The following is a 13466-nucleotide window of genomic DNA, read 5'->3' on the forward strand; positions in this document are numbered from 1 at the left end:
AGTGCTCCTGTGCCAAGCCAGCATGTGGGGGGCTGTGCCCAGGCGTGCGGCTCTCGGTGATCAGGGCAGGAGCTGATTTTAAATGAGGTCTTGTGAGACAGTAGGGCTCACGTACGGGCCCCTGGCCCCAGGAGGCCAGCCAGCCTTGGCTGACCTATAAGGCCGTGGTAACAAAAAGCCTGTACATTCTGTTTCAAACCTTCTTTCAGCCAAATGCCCCCATTTGGTTGGCCTGGGCGCTGCCCCCTAATGCCAGGCCCCAGAGCTCAGCTTCGTGGCAGGGTGCTTTTCTATGTGGGGAAGCAGCATTTGGGCCTTTGACCCCCACCCGTAGCAAGCTCTCCAGCTGCTCGGCTGCACCACTATGCAGGGAAGAGAGGGAGAGACTTGAATTTCCACCTTTGCTCCCTCTTGTTGAGCCCTTACAGTTCAGTAGATCTAGTGGCCTCAGCCAGGTGCGAGACCAACTGCCAGGTGCTACCACACGGTCATTGACCCTTCTAAAAACCCCTCTCAGCCCTGGGAGTGCATGGTTCTTGCTGCAGTGTTACTGGACAGTTTTAAGTGGACCAGTCTGTTAGTTATGTGTCCCATCCCTGGGGCATGTTTGCACAGGCCACACACAGGGCAGAAGTCTAGCCACAGGCCAGACCGTGTGCAATACCGTGCCCCTGGGGTTAGTGAGGCAGGTTATGGTGCCATTAGGCCCTAGGGGAAAGCCCATCTCTAATACTCACCTTTCTGCAGACCCAAGTGTGAGAGCGGCTGGCTGCTGGCTCTGGGAGAGGCCTCCCTGGAGTTTGGCAGTACTGACAGGTGAGGTGTCCACTGCATAATTCCCCCCACCCCATGACAGGCACGAGGCTCTCGCTGCTCCAGGCAGCTCAGTCCCTGGACTCAGACTGGAAACAAACTCCTTTAGCGCTGCCAGGAAACCCCCAAGCCGTGCACAGCTTCCCCCACCCAGAGCATTGGGGGCAGGAGTCCATCGCTCTGCTAGGAATAGGCAGGCCCCCAGTCTCATCAAGGGATGGGCCCTGCAGCCCCTAGGATATGCCCATGCTGCACTCCTCTTCACTAGAGTGAGAGGGAGACGTAATAGGAACAAGAGGACTTGTGGCACCTTAGAGACTAACATTTATTTGAGCACAAGCTTTCGTGAGCTACAGCATCCGATGAAGTGAGCTGTAGCTCATGAAAGCTTATGCTCAAATAAATTTGTTAAAGTCTCTAAGGTGCCATAAGGACTCCTTTTCTTTTTGCAGATACAGACTAACAGCTGCTCCTCTGAATCCTGTAATAGGAACAGTGAATGGAGGGGGAGGGAGAGGACTCAGGGCCCATTAACCCTAAGGAGCAAGGAGTGCCAGTGATGGGGCAGGAGAGACTAGCCTCTGTCCCATCTGGCCGGCCACATCCAGCCCAGGAGGCAGCCTGCAGCCTCCAGTAGTCCAGGTGATGGCAGCTTGCTGCAGGCTGCCCAGAGCATGGCTCAGGGGCTCCTCGTCCTGGGGGTGGGGAAACCGACCCCACCCGTCTCCCCCCCCACACACACACACACAGGAGACAGGCCCAAGGGTAAGGACTCCAGCTCTTTATTCATTCTCCCTACGTGGCTGAGCAGCTCCCTGCCCAGTGCAGAGTACTGCAGGCTCTCTCCCCATGGTGGGGGAGCGCCCAGCAGAGCGGCACGGGGCAGCCAGCTGCTTTACCACGTGTAAGACAGGGTAGAGAGACAGACAGACACCCTGAGTCTGCTCCCCCGCTAGGCACTAACACCGCATCAGGTAGCAGCCAGAGGGTGGGACCACAGAGTGGAGCGTCCTGCCTGACAGCCATGGCCTTCCCCAGGCCTGCGTCACCTGAGTAGCCGGGCAAGGACCCAGGGCCAGGGTGCCTGACAACAGGAATCAGCTGCTGCTTCAGGAAGGGAGGTAGGCACTAGCAGACACACTGACTCCCAGGGCAGGGCAGACTGGGAGTGGCACAGGTGGAAGCTTTACAAGTCAGTTCTCAGCTGTGGTCCTGTCAGCCCTGTGACTGCTGTGGCCCGTGCCAGGCCCTGCCAGGCGCCCCCCCCCCCGACTCTGGCTGAGCAGAAAGCTGTGCATGGTCCCGCAGGAGGGAGCTGGGAAGTGGGCAAAGCTGCGGCACTGCAGCGTTTTAAGGTGCCAGTTACATTATTGCATAGTAAAACAAGCCCCTTGTGCTACATTCCTTTGCCAGACCCCTGGCCCATGTGAGGCAGCCTCAGGGAGCCAGCCAGGCCCGCTGCATCCAAAAGGACTCCTTGCTGGAGTCCTAGCTGCCAGTTTGCTAGTGGAAGGCACAAAGAGAGGCTCAGGAGGGTGAGCCCTGGATTATCACAGGCCCCTAGCAGGAGTTCCCCTCTCCAGCTCAGGATGTCCAGGGTAGGCCCAGAGGACTGCACCTGGTTTGCATAGGAGTAAGCCCATGAAAATATAGCCCATGGAGACCAAAAATCCCAGCATGCTTTGTGCCATGTTGATCCCAGCAGCCTCTGCTCTGATCCAGGTATGGCTTGACAGGCTGGGACCTGTAGCCTCCATGGGCCAGGAGTTTGTTTGAAGCACAAGGCAGCTGCATTAAGGACCCTGTGACCCTACCCCTGCAGGCCAAGAAGAGCACAGAAGGCACAGCACACTGGGCAAGAGAGGCCTTGTCCCGTGGAGCCCTGCATAAGGCACTATGGAAGGAGTGCTCCAAGACACCGGACTCCTAGCACAGTACTGGAGTCACCAATATTATTGCATCTGTTTGCCAGAGGGGGAAGGATCCAGACACTGTACAGAGATGGTGCAGAGCCACGCAGCAGGCTAGGAAGGGACAGACCATGGGCACAGCCAGCCACAGGACACCTCCGTTGGAAGGGACATGGCGCCATCACAGCACGATCTTGAAGGAACTGAAAGAGACAGTGACCAGCCCATTCTCACATGCTAAGCCACAGGGGAGCTACTCGCTGAGGGCACCGTCTCCCGGTGGCAGGGGAAGGGCTGTATGCACCATTGAGCTCAAAGGGGACATGGCAGACCCAAGCAGAATGCAGCTGGTATTTAAAAGAGGATTCTGGACATCTCCTGCCAATGGCTTGAGGGGGGTGCACCCTGGATATCCTGAGCATGGTCAGACAGCCCCCATCAAGCTAGCAAAGAAACAAGCTAGAGGAGTCAAGTGGCCAAGGAAGGGGGTGCATGAGCCCTGGAAGGGGGGCAGGAGGGCAGTCTGGTGCGTGAGGCTCAGGACTAGAAGATGGGAGAGCTGGGTTCTCCTGCTGCCATGGTGTGACTGTGGACAAGCAAATCCCGTGCCTCCGTCCCCCCGTGAAAAGAGAAGGCCCTGCCGTGGCCGGGCGGTGCTCATTCTGGTTGTGAAGCAGGAAGGACAGGCCGGTGGTAATGAGACTGGCCTGGGATCTGGAGCCATGGATTCTACTCCCAGCTCTGCTACAGCCTCCCTGTGTGACTCTGGCGAGTCACTCCCTGCCCCACCCACTCCCTGCCCCACCGGCAGCATGGAGATAAGAGCCCTTCCTCCCGCTCCACCAGCTGCGTTCTGTCTGCAAGCTCTTCGGGGCAGGTACTGGCTCTCCACTTACATACAGCACCCGGTAGAAGGGGCTGGAGACCAGACAAATGAGTGGCTCATCTGGGCGCTGCCACGATACAGCTTGCTAGGAAGGGGTCAGGAGCCACAGCCCCATTGAACCAGGACTTTGGTACTTTAGGAAGCGTCCCCCGTGCATTGCGAGGCCTCAGTGGACGGGGCTAGAGATGGGCAAAGGTTTCTTCACTGTTCTAGCGAGGAGCTGCTGTAAAAAGTCCATGTCTGCGCTTTTAGCCCTGCTACCAGCTGAGAGATCTGTGCCCACTCCGCACAGAGAGTTAAGCAACCCCCCCTTCTACCCACTGGCTAGCTTTCTCTGCCTAGCAAGTGCTGGATTTTCTCCAGTCAGACACTGCAGCAGGCAGCAGAGACACGGGTACCTGGCAAAGTCCGGTGAACGAGAAATGACATGCTGGAACTCAGAGAGGTTAATGGTCCCATCCTTGTCAATATCGGACTCCTCCAGGATCTGTCAGGGAAAGGGAAACACCAGCCCTCAAAGCCTGCGTGAGCAGCCCCACACAGCAGGTCCAGCGAGCCCTCAGGCCAAGCCCCACAGATGCCAGGCTTGTTGCACTCACGTTCTGGATGAGCTGATCCATCTCTGACTCACTCAGCCTAGTCTCATCTCCTTCCCCTGTCAGGCAGTTCACCAGCTTCTCCAGGTCCTTCCTGTCCAGGATCCCATCGTCATCAAAATCTTTGGGGGAAACGTCCAGGTTATCATCAGAGACATTTGCCCATGAGATCCTGTTTCCGTGACAATGGCCTAGCGACACAGGAGATTCCCAAGCAGGAGTTTCCCAGAGAAGGGTTCTTGGCTGGGCCTCAGGCTTGCCCTGGGGGCCTCGCAGCCTCCCCATTGGAGCTGGGGTAGGACTGGCTAACACCACAACCTGCTCCAAGCACCTCAGACTGCAGCTGGGCAAAGTCATCCATGGACAGCAGGTTCCTGAAGTGACCCCCTCCATGAGAGCAACCCCTGGGAGCGGCAGCCACCCCAAGCCCCCCTCTGCACAGCCGGGGTGGTGAAGCAGAGCAGTCACCCCGGGGCCTGGCTGATCTCTACCGAAGATGCGGAAGGCATAGTGGGATTTGATCTCCACTGTGGCTGAGTCACTGAAGACGCTCAGCAGGTCAAGGAAGTCTTCGAAGGACATGCTGCCATCCCCATCCTCTGCAGTGGAGAAGACCCGGCAGATCCGGTCCTGGAACGGGTTTGCCTGTCAACACATGTGGAGTCAACACTGGAGTGAGGCACCAGGGCTTCCCAGTAGGGGCAGGGCAGGCAGATGATCACAATGGTCCCTTCCAGTCTTAAAATCCCTGGCTGGGTGGAGACCCTTAGAACTTCCTGTGCAACTCCATTTGCTCCTGGTTAGCCCCCCGCCGTCAGGTGGCCTGAGAAGCTGGCACCATGCTGAGGACACCTCTTCCCCCAGCCTTGGCAGCTCAGCAGGGAATGGGAAGTGGAGCAAACTCACCGTGACTGGAACCGCCTCCCTGATTGCAGAGCACGCCCAAAACAAATGGCAGCTGCCCCCCAGGCAGGACCGAAGTCTTGGCCCAGAACCAAGAGATCAGAGGGTCTGACCTCGTTCCTCCTAGGGCAGGGTGGGGGGAGGCCAAGCAGCGGGGGGAGGCCAAGCAGCAGGGGGTGTGCACCATACCCTCAGTTCAGGCAGTGTGAGGATCTTGCTCTTGGGGACTCTTTTCAGCAGGATACTCTCCCTCTCCTCCTTTGGCAACAGCTCACTGAATCTCTTGTGGGCACTTTGGGAGACAAGAACAATTAGAGCATGGCAGAGCTGCTAACAGTCTGGGTCAGAGGCTGCTGAGCTCAGCTGGGAGCCCTGCCAGGGTGGAGGGGTAATTCTTCCCCAGAGCTGCCTGGAGCGGGTGACTATTCCCCAGCCCTGAGCACGCTCCCCATGCTACACCAGAAACAACACCCTGACGCAAACAAGGGGTGAGGGAGGAGGAACAGTGTTAGCTGATCAGTCCCCGGCAGGCCAGCTCTCTTCTCTATCCTCTACAGGCACCGCAATATCCACACTTCCACCTGTGCCAGCTCCGAGACACACCCCACTGTGACCCCCTGCCCCACTCCTGTCCTTTCACAGCGGGGCACTCAGACTCTAGCCTATGCCAGGCTGCCGTGCTCTCCCACTCTCAGGTCTGAGGCAGCTGCAGAGGTTACAGGGCTGGGTGGGTGCCAGGAAGGGACGCAGCAGAGATGTCACCACACAGGACTCCCGTGCAGGACCAACGGTCTGGGCCTGGCCCACATTGCAGGACTCGCTCTCAGCCAGGGCGCCACTGGCAACCAGACTAGGCTGAGTTTATGCCAACAGCTTCACACGCAGCAAAGCTGCATTAGACAAGGCCCTGGGCAGAGCCCATGGACATTCGCAGCTACAGCATCATAGTATCAGTAGGGCAGACGCTGACACACGGCCCAGCCCGGAGATCTTATTTTTCCTGCTTCACCTCAAGCGGCCCATCAGCGCAGCCAGTAAAGCCAGACGCCACAGAGAGCAGCAGGCTAGAAACACCAAGAAGCCACCACACCCTGAAGCAAAGTCCAGTGCACAGAGGGCTAGGTTCAAAGTGCCCTTGTGCCAGGAAACATACCGAGACGGGGAGCAAGAGCAGGAAGAGGCTCCCGGTCAGAAGGGAAGCGCTACCTGGCCACTGCCCACTGCTGCACCACACTCCCCTCCCGCTTTGCAAGCGCCAGGGGCTGGGATGCTTGACCCCTAGGCCATGCTTCCATATCCACCTCTACCTACTTCAGGGTGCAATGCAACAGCTGCCAACACCCCAGCAACTTGGAGCAAAGGAATAAAGTGCCCCTGCACCGGCTCTTGCACTCAGGGCGCAGCAGGGCGGATCAGCATACAAGCAGGTTCAGGCCACTCTGACTCTAGGGCCGTATGAACACCAGGGCTCCCCAGGAGCAGCAGCCCCCATACTGGGAAGCAGCAGGGCAGCATTGTTTGAATCAGAAACTGTTTCTTGTCTAACCTTCCCACTGTCCGCCAGGCAGGCCCTACAGGTCACCTAGCAGAGACCATCTAGCCTGTGCTCAGCCCGAGAGCCCGGCTGCTCTTGGAGGCCTCTGCTGCTGCCCCTCACTGCCCAGGAGCAACAACCTCACGTCTGGGTCCAGCTCCACGCAGACCCCTCCCCACTGAGCTCTGGCACCTTCTGCCTGCAATTACTCTCCCCCTCCCCACGTGGGCTGGGGGCTGCTACCCCAAGGGCCAGCATCTGGCCTGCCTCCTCGTGTATAGACCTGGCCCCACAGCTCAGCACTAGCCTCTGAGCGGTCTGTGGGGCCGGGAAGGAAAGTCAGCCCGAGGGGTGCTTACAGCAAGATCTCCTGCTTGGTCAGAAAGGTCAGCTCCTGGGAAAGAGAAAAGAGGAAAGTTAACCCTGCACGTCTGCCAGGGCACCTCAGCTGAGGGGGGGCTCTCGGCACCAGCCTGGGGGTCGCAGGCAGCTCGGCCCAGAGCCCTACTGGGGGGGTCCCAGAGCCCTACTGGGGGGGTCCCAGAGCCCTACTGGGGGGGTCCCAGAGCCCTACTGGGGGGGTCCCAGAGCCCTACTGGGGGGGTCCCAGAGCTGCTGAGCTCAGCAGCAAGGAGGGGCCAGGCCAGGCGCCCCTGGGCGGAGGAGGCAGCAGAGCGAGCAGGGCCCGCGGTGCTGCTGGGGAAGCGCAGGGGGGAGCCCAGGCTGGGGGGAGCCAGGCCGGATGGAGGGGGAGGCACGCTCGGGTGGGTGGGGGCGCTCGAGGGGGGGAAGGGCCCGGCCCGGCCGGTGGGGGGGGGCGCGCGCTCGGGTTGGGGGGGGAGGGGCCTGGCCCGGCCGAGGGAGGGGGTGGGGGGAAGGGCCCGGCCGGGGGGGGGGGGGCGCGCTCGGCCCCGAGGGTTGGGGGGGCGCGCTCGGGTGGGTGGGGGGAAGGGCCCGGCCCGGCCGGGGGGGGCGCGCTCGGGTTGGGGGGGGGGGAAGGGCCCGGCCCGGCCGGGGGGGGCGCGCTCGGGTTGGGGGGGGGGGGAAGGGCCCGGCCCGGCCGGGGGGGGCGCGCTCGGGTTGGGGGGGGGGGGGAAGGGCCCGGCCCGGCCGGGGGGGGCGCGCTCGGGTTGGGGGGGGGGGGAAGGGCCCGGCCCGGCCGGGGGGGGCGCGCTCGGGTTGGGGGGGGGGGGAAGGGCCCGGCCCGGCCGGGGGGGGCGCGCTCGGGTTGGGGGGGGGGGGAAGGGCCCGGCCCGGCCGGGGGGGGGCGCGCTCGGGTTGGGGGGGGGAAGGGCCCGGCCCGGCCGAGGGAGGGGGTGGGGGCCCGGCCCAGAGGGTTGGGGGGGGCGCGCTCGGGTTGGGGGTGAGGGGCCCGGCCTGGCCGAGGGAGGGGGTGGGGGGAGGGGCCCGGCCCGGGGGGGGGAGGCGCGCTCGGGTTGGGGGGGGAAGGGCCCGGCCCGGAGGGTTGGGGGGGGCGCGCTCGGGTTGGGGGGGAGGGGCCCGGCCCGGCCAAGGGAGGGGGTGGGGGGGAGGGGCCCGGCCCGGGGGGGGGGGCGCGCCCGGGTTGGGGGGGGAGGGGCCCGGCCCGGCCGGGGGAGGGGGTGGGGGGAGGGGCCCGGCCCGGCCGGGGGAGGGGGTGGGGGGAGGGGCCCGGCCCGGCCGGGGGGAGGGGGGTGGGGGGAGGGGCCCGGCCCGGCCGGGGGAGGGGGTGGGGGGAGGGGCCCGGCCCGGCCGGGGGAGGGGGTGGGGGGAGGGGCCCGGCCGGGGGGGGCGCGCTCGGGTTGGGGGGGAGGGGCCCGGCCCGGCCGGGGGGGGGGGCGCGCTCGGGTTGGGGGGGGAAGGGCCCGGCCCGGGGGTACCTGGTACTCGTCCAGCAGGTCCCGCGGCAGCTGACTGGCCGAGCCCCCCATGGCGGCCCCGGACCAACTTCCGCGACTCCGGCCGGGCCCTTCGCCCCTCCGCTTCCGGCCGCCCCGCCGCAAGTCTCCGTCTCCAGGACACCGCCCCATGGCAACGCCCCCCACGGGCCGCCGCCTCCCGGCGCGGGGCATGCTGGGAGCTGTGTCCGCCCCCCCCCAGAGCGGGGCATGCAGGGAGCTGTGTTTCATTCCCCCCCCAGCGCGGGGCATGCCGGGAGCTGTGTGTCGTGTCCCCCGCCAGAGCGGGGCATGCTGGGAGCTGTGTGTCGTCCCCCCCCCCCAGAGCGGGGCATGCTGGGAGCTGTGTGTTGTTGTCCCCCAGAGCGGGGCATGCTGGGAGCTGTGTGTTGTTGTCCCCCAGAGCGGGGCATGGTGGGAGCTGTGTGTCCCCCAGAGCGGGGCATGGTGGGAGCTGTGTGTCGTCCCCCCCCCAGAGCAGGGCATGCCGGGAGCTGTGTGTCGTCCCCCCCCAGCGCGGGGCATGCCGGGAGCTGTGTGTCGTCCCCCCCCAGAGCAGGGCATGCCGGGAGCTGTGTGTCGTCCCCCCCCAGAGCAGGGCATGCTGGGAGCTGTGTGTCGTCCCCCCCCCAGAGCAGGGCATGCTGGGAGCTGTGTGTTGTTGTCCCCCAGAGCGGGGCATGGTGGGAGCTGTGTGTCCCCCCCAGAGCGGGGCATGGTGGGAGCTGTGTGTCCCCCCCAGAGCGGGGCATGCTGGGAGCTGTGTGTCGTCCCCCCCCCCAGAGCAGGGCATGCTGGGAGCTGTGTGTCCCCCCCCAGCACAGAGCATGCTGGGAGCTGTGTGTCCCCCCCCCCACCCAGAGCGTGGCATGCTGAGAGCTGCATGTCCCCCCCCAGAGCAGAGCATGCTGGGAGCTGCGTGTCCCCCTGTGACAAAATGGGACTGTTCTTAATGTTTCCTCTGAATAGTGTGGGGGTGCCTCAGTTTCCCCTAGGCAGTTCTTAAGTATCTAGGTGGTGGGATAGGGGTGTATGATCATTGCAGAGCTCTAGAGGGCAGGTGTGTGCAGGGATCTGGACACAGAGAATGGCCGACACCCTGTTTCCTGGCAACTGATGGCCTGGCCCTTCCCCCCTGCAAGGTGAGAGCTAAAGGGCTGGAGAACAAAGGAATCAGGTGACCTCCTGGCCCGGGACAGGGACAAAGCCCAGAGGAGGAGGGGCTGGAGGGGGATATGGAGTGAAGGGCAGACGGGGTTGTCTGGCTCACTGCCCCCCAAAATGGACCCCGCTGAGGGGTCCTGTTCTCTGCACCTACAAGTTCTGTGTTAGACCATGTTCCTGTCGTCTAATAAACCTTCTGTGTTACTGGCTGGCTGAGAGTCACGTCTGACTGCGGAGTTGGGGGGCAGGACCCTCTGGCCCCCCCAGGACTCCGCCTGGGCGGACTGGCTGTGGGAAGTGCAGGGAGGGGCAGAGGAGGCTGGAGGCTCCGGGGTCAGACCCAGTAAGGGGGAAGCCGGGGGAGCTGTGTGTCCTGCAGACAGGCTGCTCCCCGAGAGGAGACTTCCCCAGAGTCCTGACTGGCTTCATGGGGAGCCGTTCCAGAGCATCGCCCGGGGACTCCGTGACACCACCCCCAGAGCGGGGCATGCTGGGAGCTGTGTCCCCCTCCTACTGAACACTGCTGCCCCACGGCCCATCAGCTGTCAGTGGTGGGTGACGTGACCCCTGCTCTGCCATGTGTGAAGTTGGCAAAACCCTCTGGGTCCCTTCCCAACGCAGGCTTGTTCTGGGTGCCGCAGCCGCTCGCTCTGCTCCGCACTGACCCCCAGCCCGGGAGCCAGGCCCCGTGCGCGGGGTGAGGTGGGAAACACGGTACCTGCCACGTTGTGAGCACTGTGTACAGAGTACGAATAACACCAGCACAGAGCGCGCCGTGTGCCGGGCGGCGCCGGGACCTGCAGCGCCGGGCGCTGTTCTCCGCGTGCCGGGCGGCGCCGGGACCTGCAGCGCCGGGCGCTGTTCTCCGCGTGCCGGGCGGCGCCGGGGGCTGTTCTCCGCGTGCCGGGCGGCGCCGGGACCTGCAGCGCCGGGCGCTGTTCTCCGCGTGCCGGGCGGCGCCGGGACCTGCAGCGCCGGGCGCTGTTCTCCGCGTGCCGGGCGGCGCCGGGGGCTGTTCTCCGCGTGCCGGGCGGCGCCGGGACCTGCAGCGCCAGGGGCTGTTCTCCGCGTGCCGGGCGGCGCCGGGGGCTGTTCTCCGTGTGCCGGGCGCTGCCCGCTGGGGGGTGCGGGGAGATTCTGGACCAACCCCCCCCCGAGGCAAACCGCTGGAGTTAAACACAATTTCTACCCCGTTCTGCACCCGCGTGGCCTGGCTGCCAGGAGCCATTCCCCGCAGCTCCCCGCAGCTCCGCCAGGCCCGGCCCCCTCTCCCTCCTCCCAGGGACGCAGAGCCCAGGAGCCGCAGCGGGAGTCGCTCCAACCGCCAATCCCGCCGCTGCAGAGCCAGCTCCAGCCTCTCCTCGGCCGGCCCGAGCCTTGGATCCCGCCCGGCAGCCGAGACATCGCCCCGCCCGCCCGGAGCCCAGGGATCTGCGGGCAAACCGGGGCCCGCCGCTCAGTGTCCGCCGCAGCAGCCTGGCGCGGCGCGGCGCTGCCCGGAGAGCCCAGGCTGCAGCCGGGCGGCGGGCGGCTCCGCAGGGCCCGAGCCGCAGGAAACGAGCTTCCTTGCCAGCGGGCGGCGACAGGAGGAGCCTGAGCCGCTGCGGGTGAAGCGGCGGGCCGGGCCGCTGGGAGAGGGAGACCCGCCCGGCGGTGAGTTTCAGCCCGGGAGAGGTGGTGGTGGGCTGGGTTTCAGCGAGGAGAGGCAGGAACGGTCTGTAAGTGTTAGCACGTGTGTGCACACGCCTGCAGACGTGTACATTGCCGGTACTGCCCGCGTCCACACGGGCGCCTCCTGGATCACTGGGGTCAGGCTCCCTTACACTCCTCTACCGTCCTGGCCCCTGCACCACCGTGCTCCTGGCCTCTCCCTGCGCGTCTCACAGCCCCTGTCCTGCAGCGCGGGAGCACGCTCTTGGTGCAGGAGAGTCACGCCCAGAGGCAGAGGAGAGGGGCCTCCAGCGCGGCTGAGAACCCTACGGCCAACCAGCCTGGGCGGGTGGTCTCCAGGCTCGGCTAGAGTTGTGCAGCCTTTTCCTGTGGGGCGTGCTCCAGGAGGCGCTCTGAGATGGCCCGGAAGCTGCAGGATCCTGCCTCATCTGCCCCACTGCTCACCGGGAAATCTGCGGGGGAGGGGGAGGAGTAGGTGGAGGGAGAGAAACTGAAAGCCAGTGCTTAGCAGCTGCTTTAGGATTTATGTCCCCCGGGAAGGGAGTGGGTCAGGGCAAACTTCCTTTCTTTCTTTCTCAGGATGGGGGAAGCTGTTTGCCTGGGACCCCCTTGATCCATGTCCTCATAACTGCCCCTGGTTATTCCATTCTCTGTTTCAGATAGGGTGACCAGATGTCTTGATTTTATAGGGAGAGTCCTGATATTCAGGGCTTTTTCTTCTATAGATGCCTTCTATAGACACCTCCTGTCCCGATTTTCACACTTTCTATCTGGTTCCTCTAGTTTCAGATCAGCTGGACATGCTGCCTGAGTAGGTGCTGCTACTCCTCTACCATGGCAGCGTACCTGGGTGCCAGCCAAGTCCTCCATGAAACATTGGGGTTGCCCTCCCAGGAGCAGCCAGAGCGCCGTACAGTGTCCTGTGGGGAGGACTTTGTTTATGGTGAAGAGGATTTTGTTCTGTGTGGGGTTGGGTGGTGGAGAAGCAGGTCAGAGGGGCCAGCAAGCCACACCATGTCTCGTTTTGACAGAGCTTTGCAGTCCAGCTGGGAGGAAAAGATGAAGCTGGGTTTGTTCAGGTACCACCTGGGGGAGCTGCAGACCCGTATCTTGCCTGGGAATGTCCGGTTTGTGGCCCAGCTGAACATCCAGAGAGGTCTGGAGAGGAGGAGGCCACAGGACATCCAGAGTATCAGGCAGAAATTCGACCCCCAGCAATTCCACTTCAATAAGATCAAACCAGGGGAAATCCTCTTCCATATGGTCAGGGGCCCTACTCCCCACCATCCCAGCAGGGGGTGCTCTCAGTTCCAAGGGGGCCCGCCAGACTCCAAACTCCCAGGGACACTTGACTGCATCCTAGTGGTGATTAACGTCAGCCCCTTGGAGTTTGGACATGTGCTCTTTATTCCAGACCCCGCTCTCTGCCTGCCTCAGATTCTCACCCAGGAGCTGCTCCAGTTTGGGCTGGAGTCGGTTCTTCTCAGTGCCCACCCAGGCTTCCGTGTTGGGTTTAACAGCCTCGGAGCCTTTGCCTCGGTCAACCACTTGCACTTACACGGATTTTACCTGGATTGGGAGCTCCTGATTGAGACAGCCCCAGGCGAACTCCTGTGCCCCACACTGAACTTCCACTTCCTGCGGGGAGTCCCAGCCCCAGGGTTCCTGTTCTACAGTGAAGGGGAGGGCCTGGAGGCCCTGGCACACAACGTCTGCCGAGTCACTGACTACCTGGTGGATAAAGAGATTGCACACAACGTGTTTGTGACCCGGGGAACTGCTCCTGGGGAGCCAACCCACTCAGAGACCCGCTCTGGAATCCGGGTGCTCATCTGGGCCAGGAGGTCCTGCTTTGGGACCAAAGAGGAAGCTGCATTTAATGTGGCACTTTGTGAGCTGGCTGGGCACTTGCCCATCAAAACTGCCCAGGACTTCCAGAGCCTTACAGAGACAGCAGCCATTCACATCATCCAGAGATACCTCCTCCCTGAGCCACAGCTGTCACAGCTCCGAGGCCAGTTGGTGACACTTCTCACAGAGTAACCACACGGGCTCTGCATTGCACATGGTGTCACGCTTTTCAAGTCTCACTCTTGCGTATTCTGTAACTGC

The 13466-nt window shown here is 63.4% G+C and overlaps 2 protein-coding genes across 4 annotated transcripts; one reads left to right on the forward strand and one right to left on the reverse strand.

Annotated features, from left to right (window-relative positions):
* Positions 1–1573: 1573 nt before the first annotated feature.
* On the reverse strand, positions 1574–8891 carry CIB1 (calcium and integrin binding 1). Of its 3 annotated transcripts, XM_078854695.1 has the most exons (7): positions 8502–8639; positions 7002–7036; positions 5298–5400; positions 4697–4850; positions 4209–4327; positions 4008–4096; positions 1574–2926 (listed from the first exon to the last, which is right to left on the reverse strand). In XM_078854695.1, exons 1-7 carry the CDS (start codon positions 8550–8552, stop codon positions 2905–2907), a joined length of 573 nt encoding a protein of 190 aa, XP_078710821.1. In that variant the 5' UTR covers positions 8553–8639; the 3' UTR covers positions 1574–2904. The 3 variants fall into 3 exon arrangements, 2 of the variants coding, with proteins under 2 accessions (XP_078710821.1, XP_078710822.1); XM_078854696.1 differs by lacking the exon at positions 7002–7036 and having other exon boundaries at positions 8502–8746; XR_013636458.1 differs by lacking the exons at positions 1574–2926; positions 7002–7036 and having other exon boundaries at positions 4674–4850; positions 8502–8891.
* Positions 8892–10845: 1954 nt separating this feature from the next.
* GDPGP1 (GDP-D-glucose phosphorylase 1) lies at positions 10846–13399 on the forward strand. Its single transcript, XM_073304587.2, has 2 exons — positions 10846–11336; positions 12138–13399. Exon 2 carries the CDS (start codon positions 12189–12191, stop codon positions 13395–13397), a length of 1209 nt encoding a protein of 402 aa, XP_073160688.1. The 5' UTR covers positions 10846–11336; positions 12138–12188; the 3' UTR covers positions 13398–13399.
* Positions 13400–13466: the final 67 nt, after the last annotated feature.

Source organism: Lepidochelys kempii, chromosome 10, assembly GCF_965140285.1.
Source record: "Lepidochelys kempii isolate rLepKem1 chromosome 10, rLepKem1.hap1, whole genome shotgun sequence".
In the NCBI taxonomy this organism is placed as follows: Eukaryota; Metazoa; Chordata; order Testudines; family Cheloniidae; genus Lepidochelys; species Lepidochelys kempii.

Excerpts from the sequence above, each read along its gene's own strand:
- GDPGP1 (XM_073304587.2), top strand. The coding sequence starts at position 12,189 with ATGGCAGCGTACCTGGGTGCCAGCCAAGTCCTCCATGAAACATTGGGG.
- CIB1 (XM_078854696.1), bottom strand. The coding sequence starts at position 8,731 with ATGCCCCGCTCTGGGGGGGGGCGGACACAGCTCCCAGCATGCCCCGCG. Across the intron at positions 4,328-4,696 it reads CTATGCCTTCCGCATCTTCG|ATTTTGATGACGATGGGATC; the intron begins GTAGAGATCAGC and ends TTTCCCCCAAAG. Across the intron at positions 4,097-4,208 it reads TGGATCAGCTCATCCAGAAC|ATCCTGGAGGAGTCCGATAT; the intron begins GTGAGTGCAACA and ends TTTCCCTGACAG.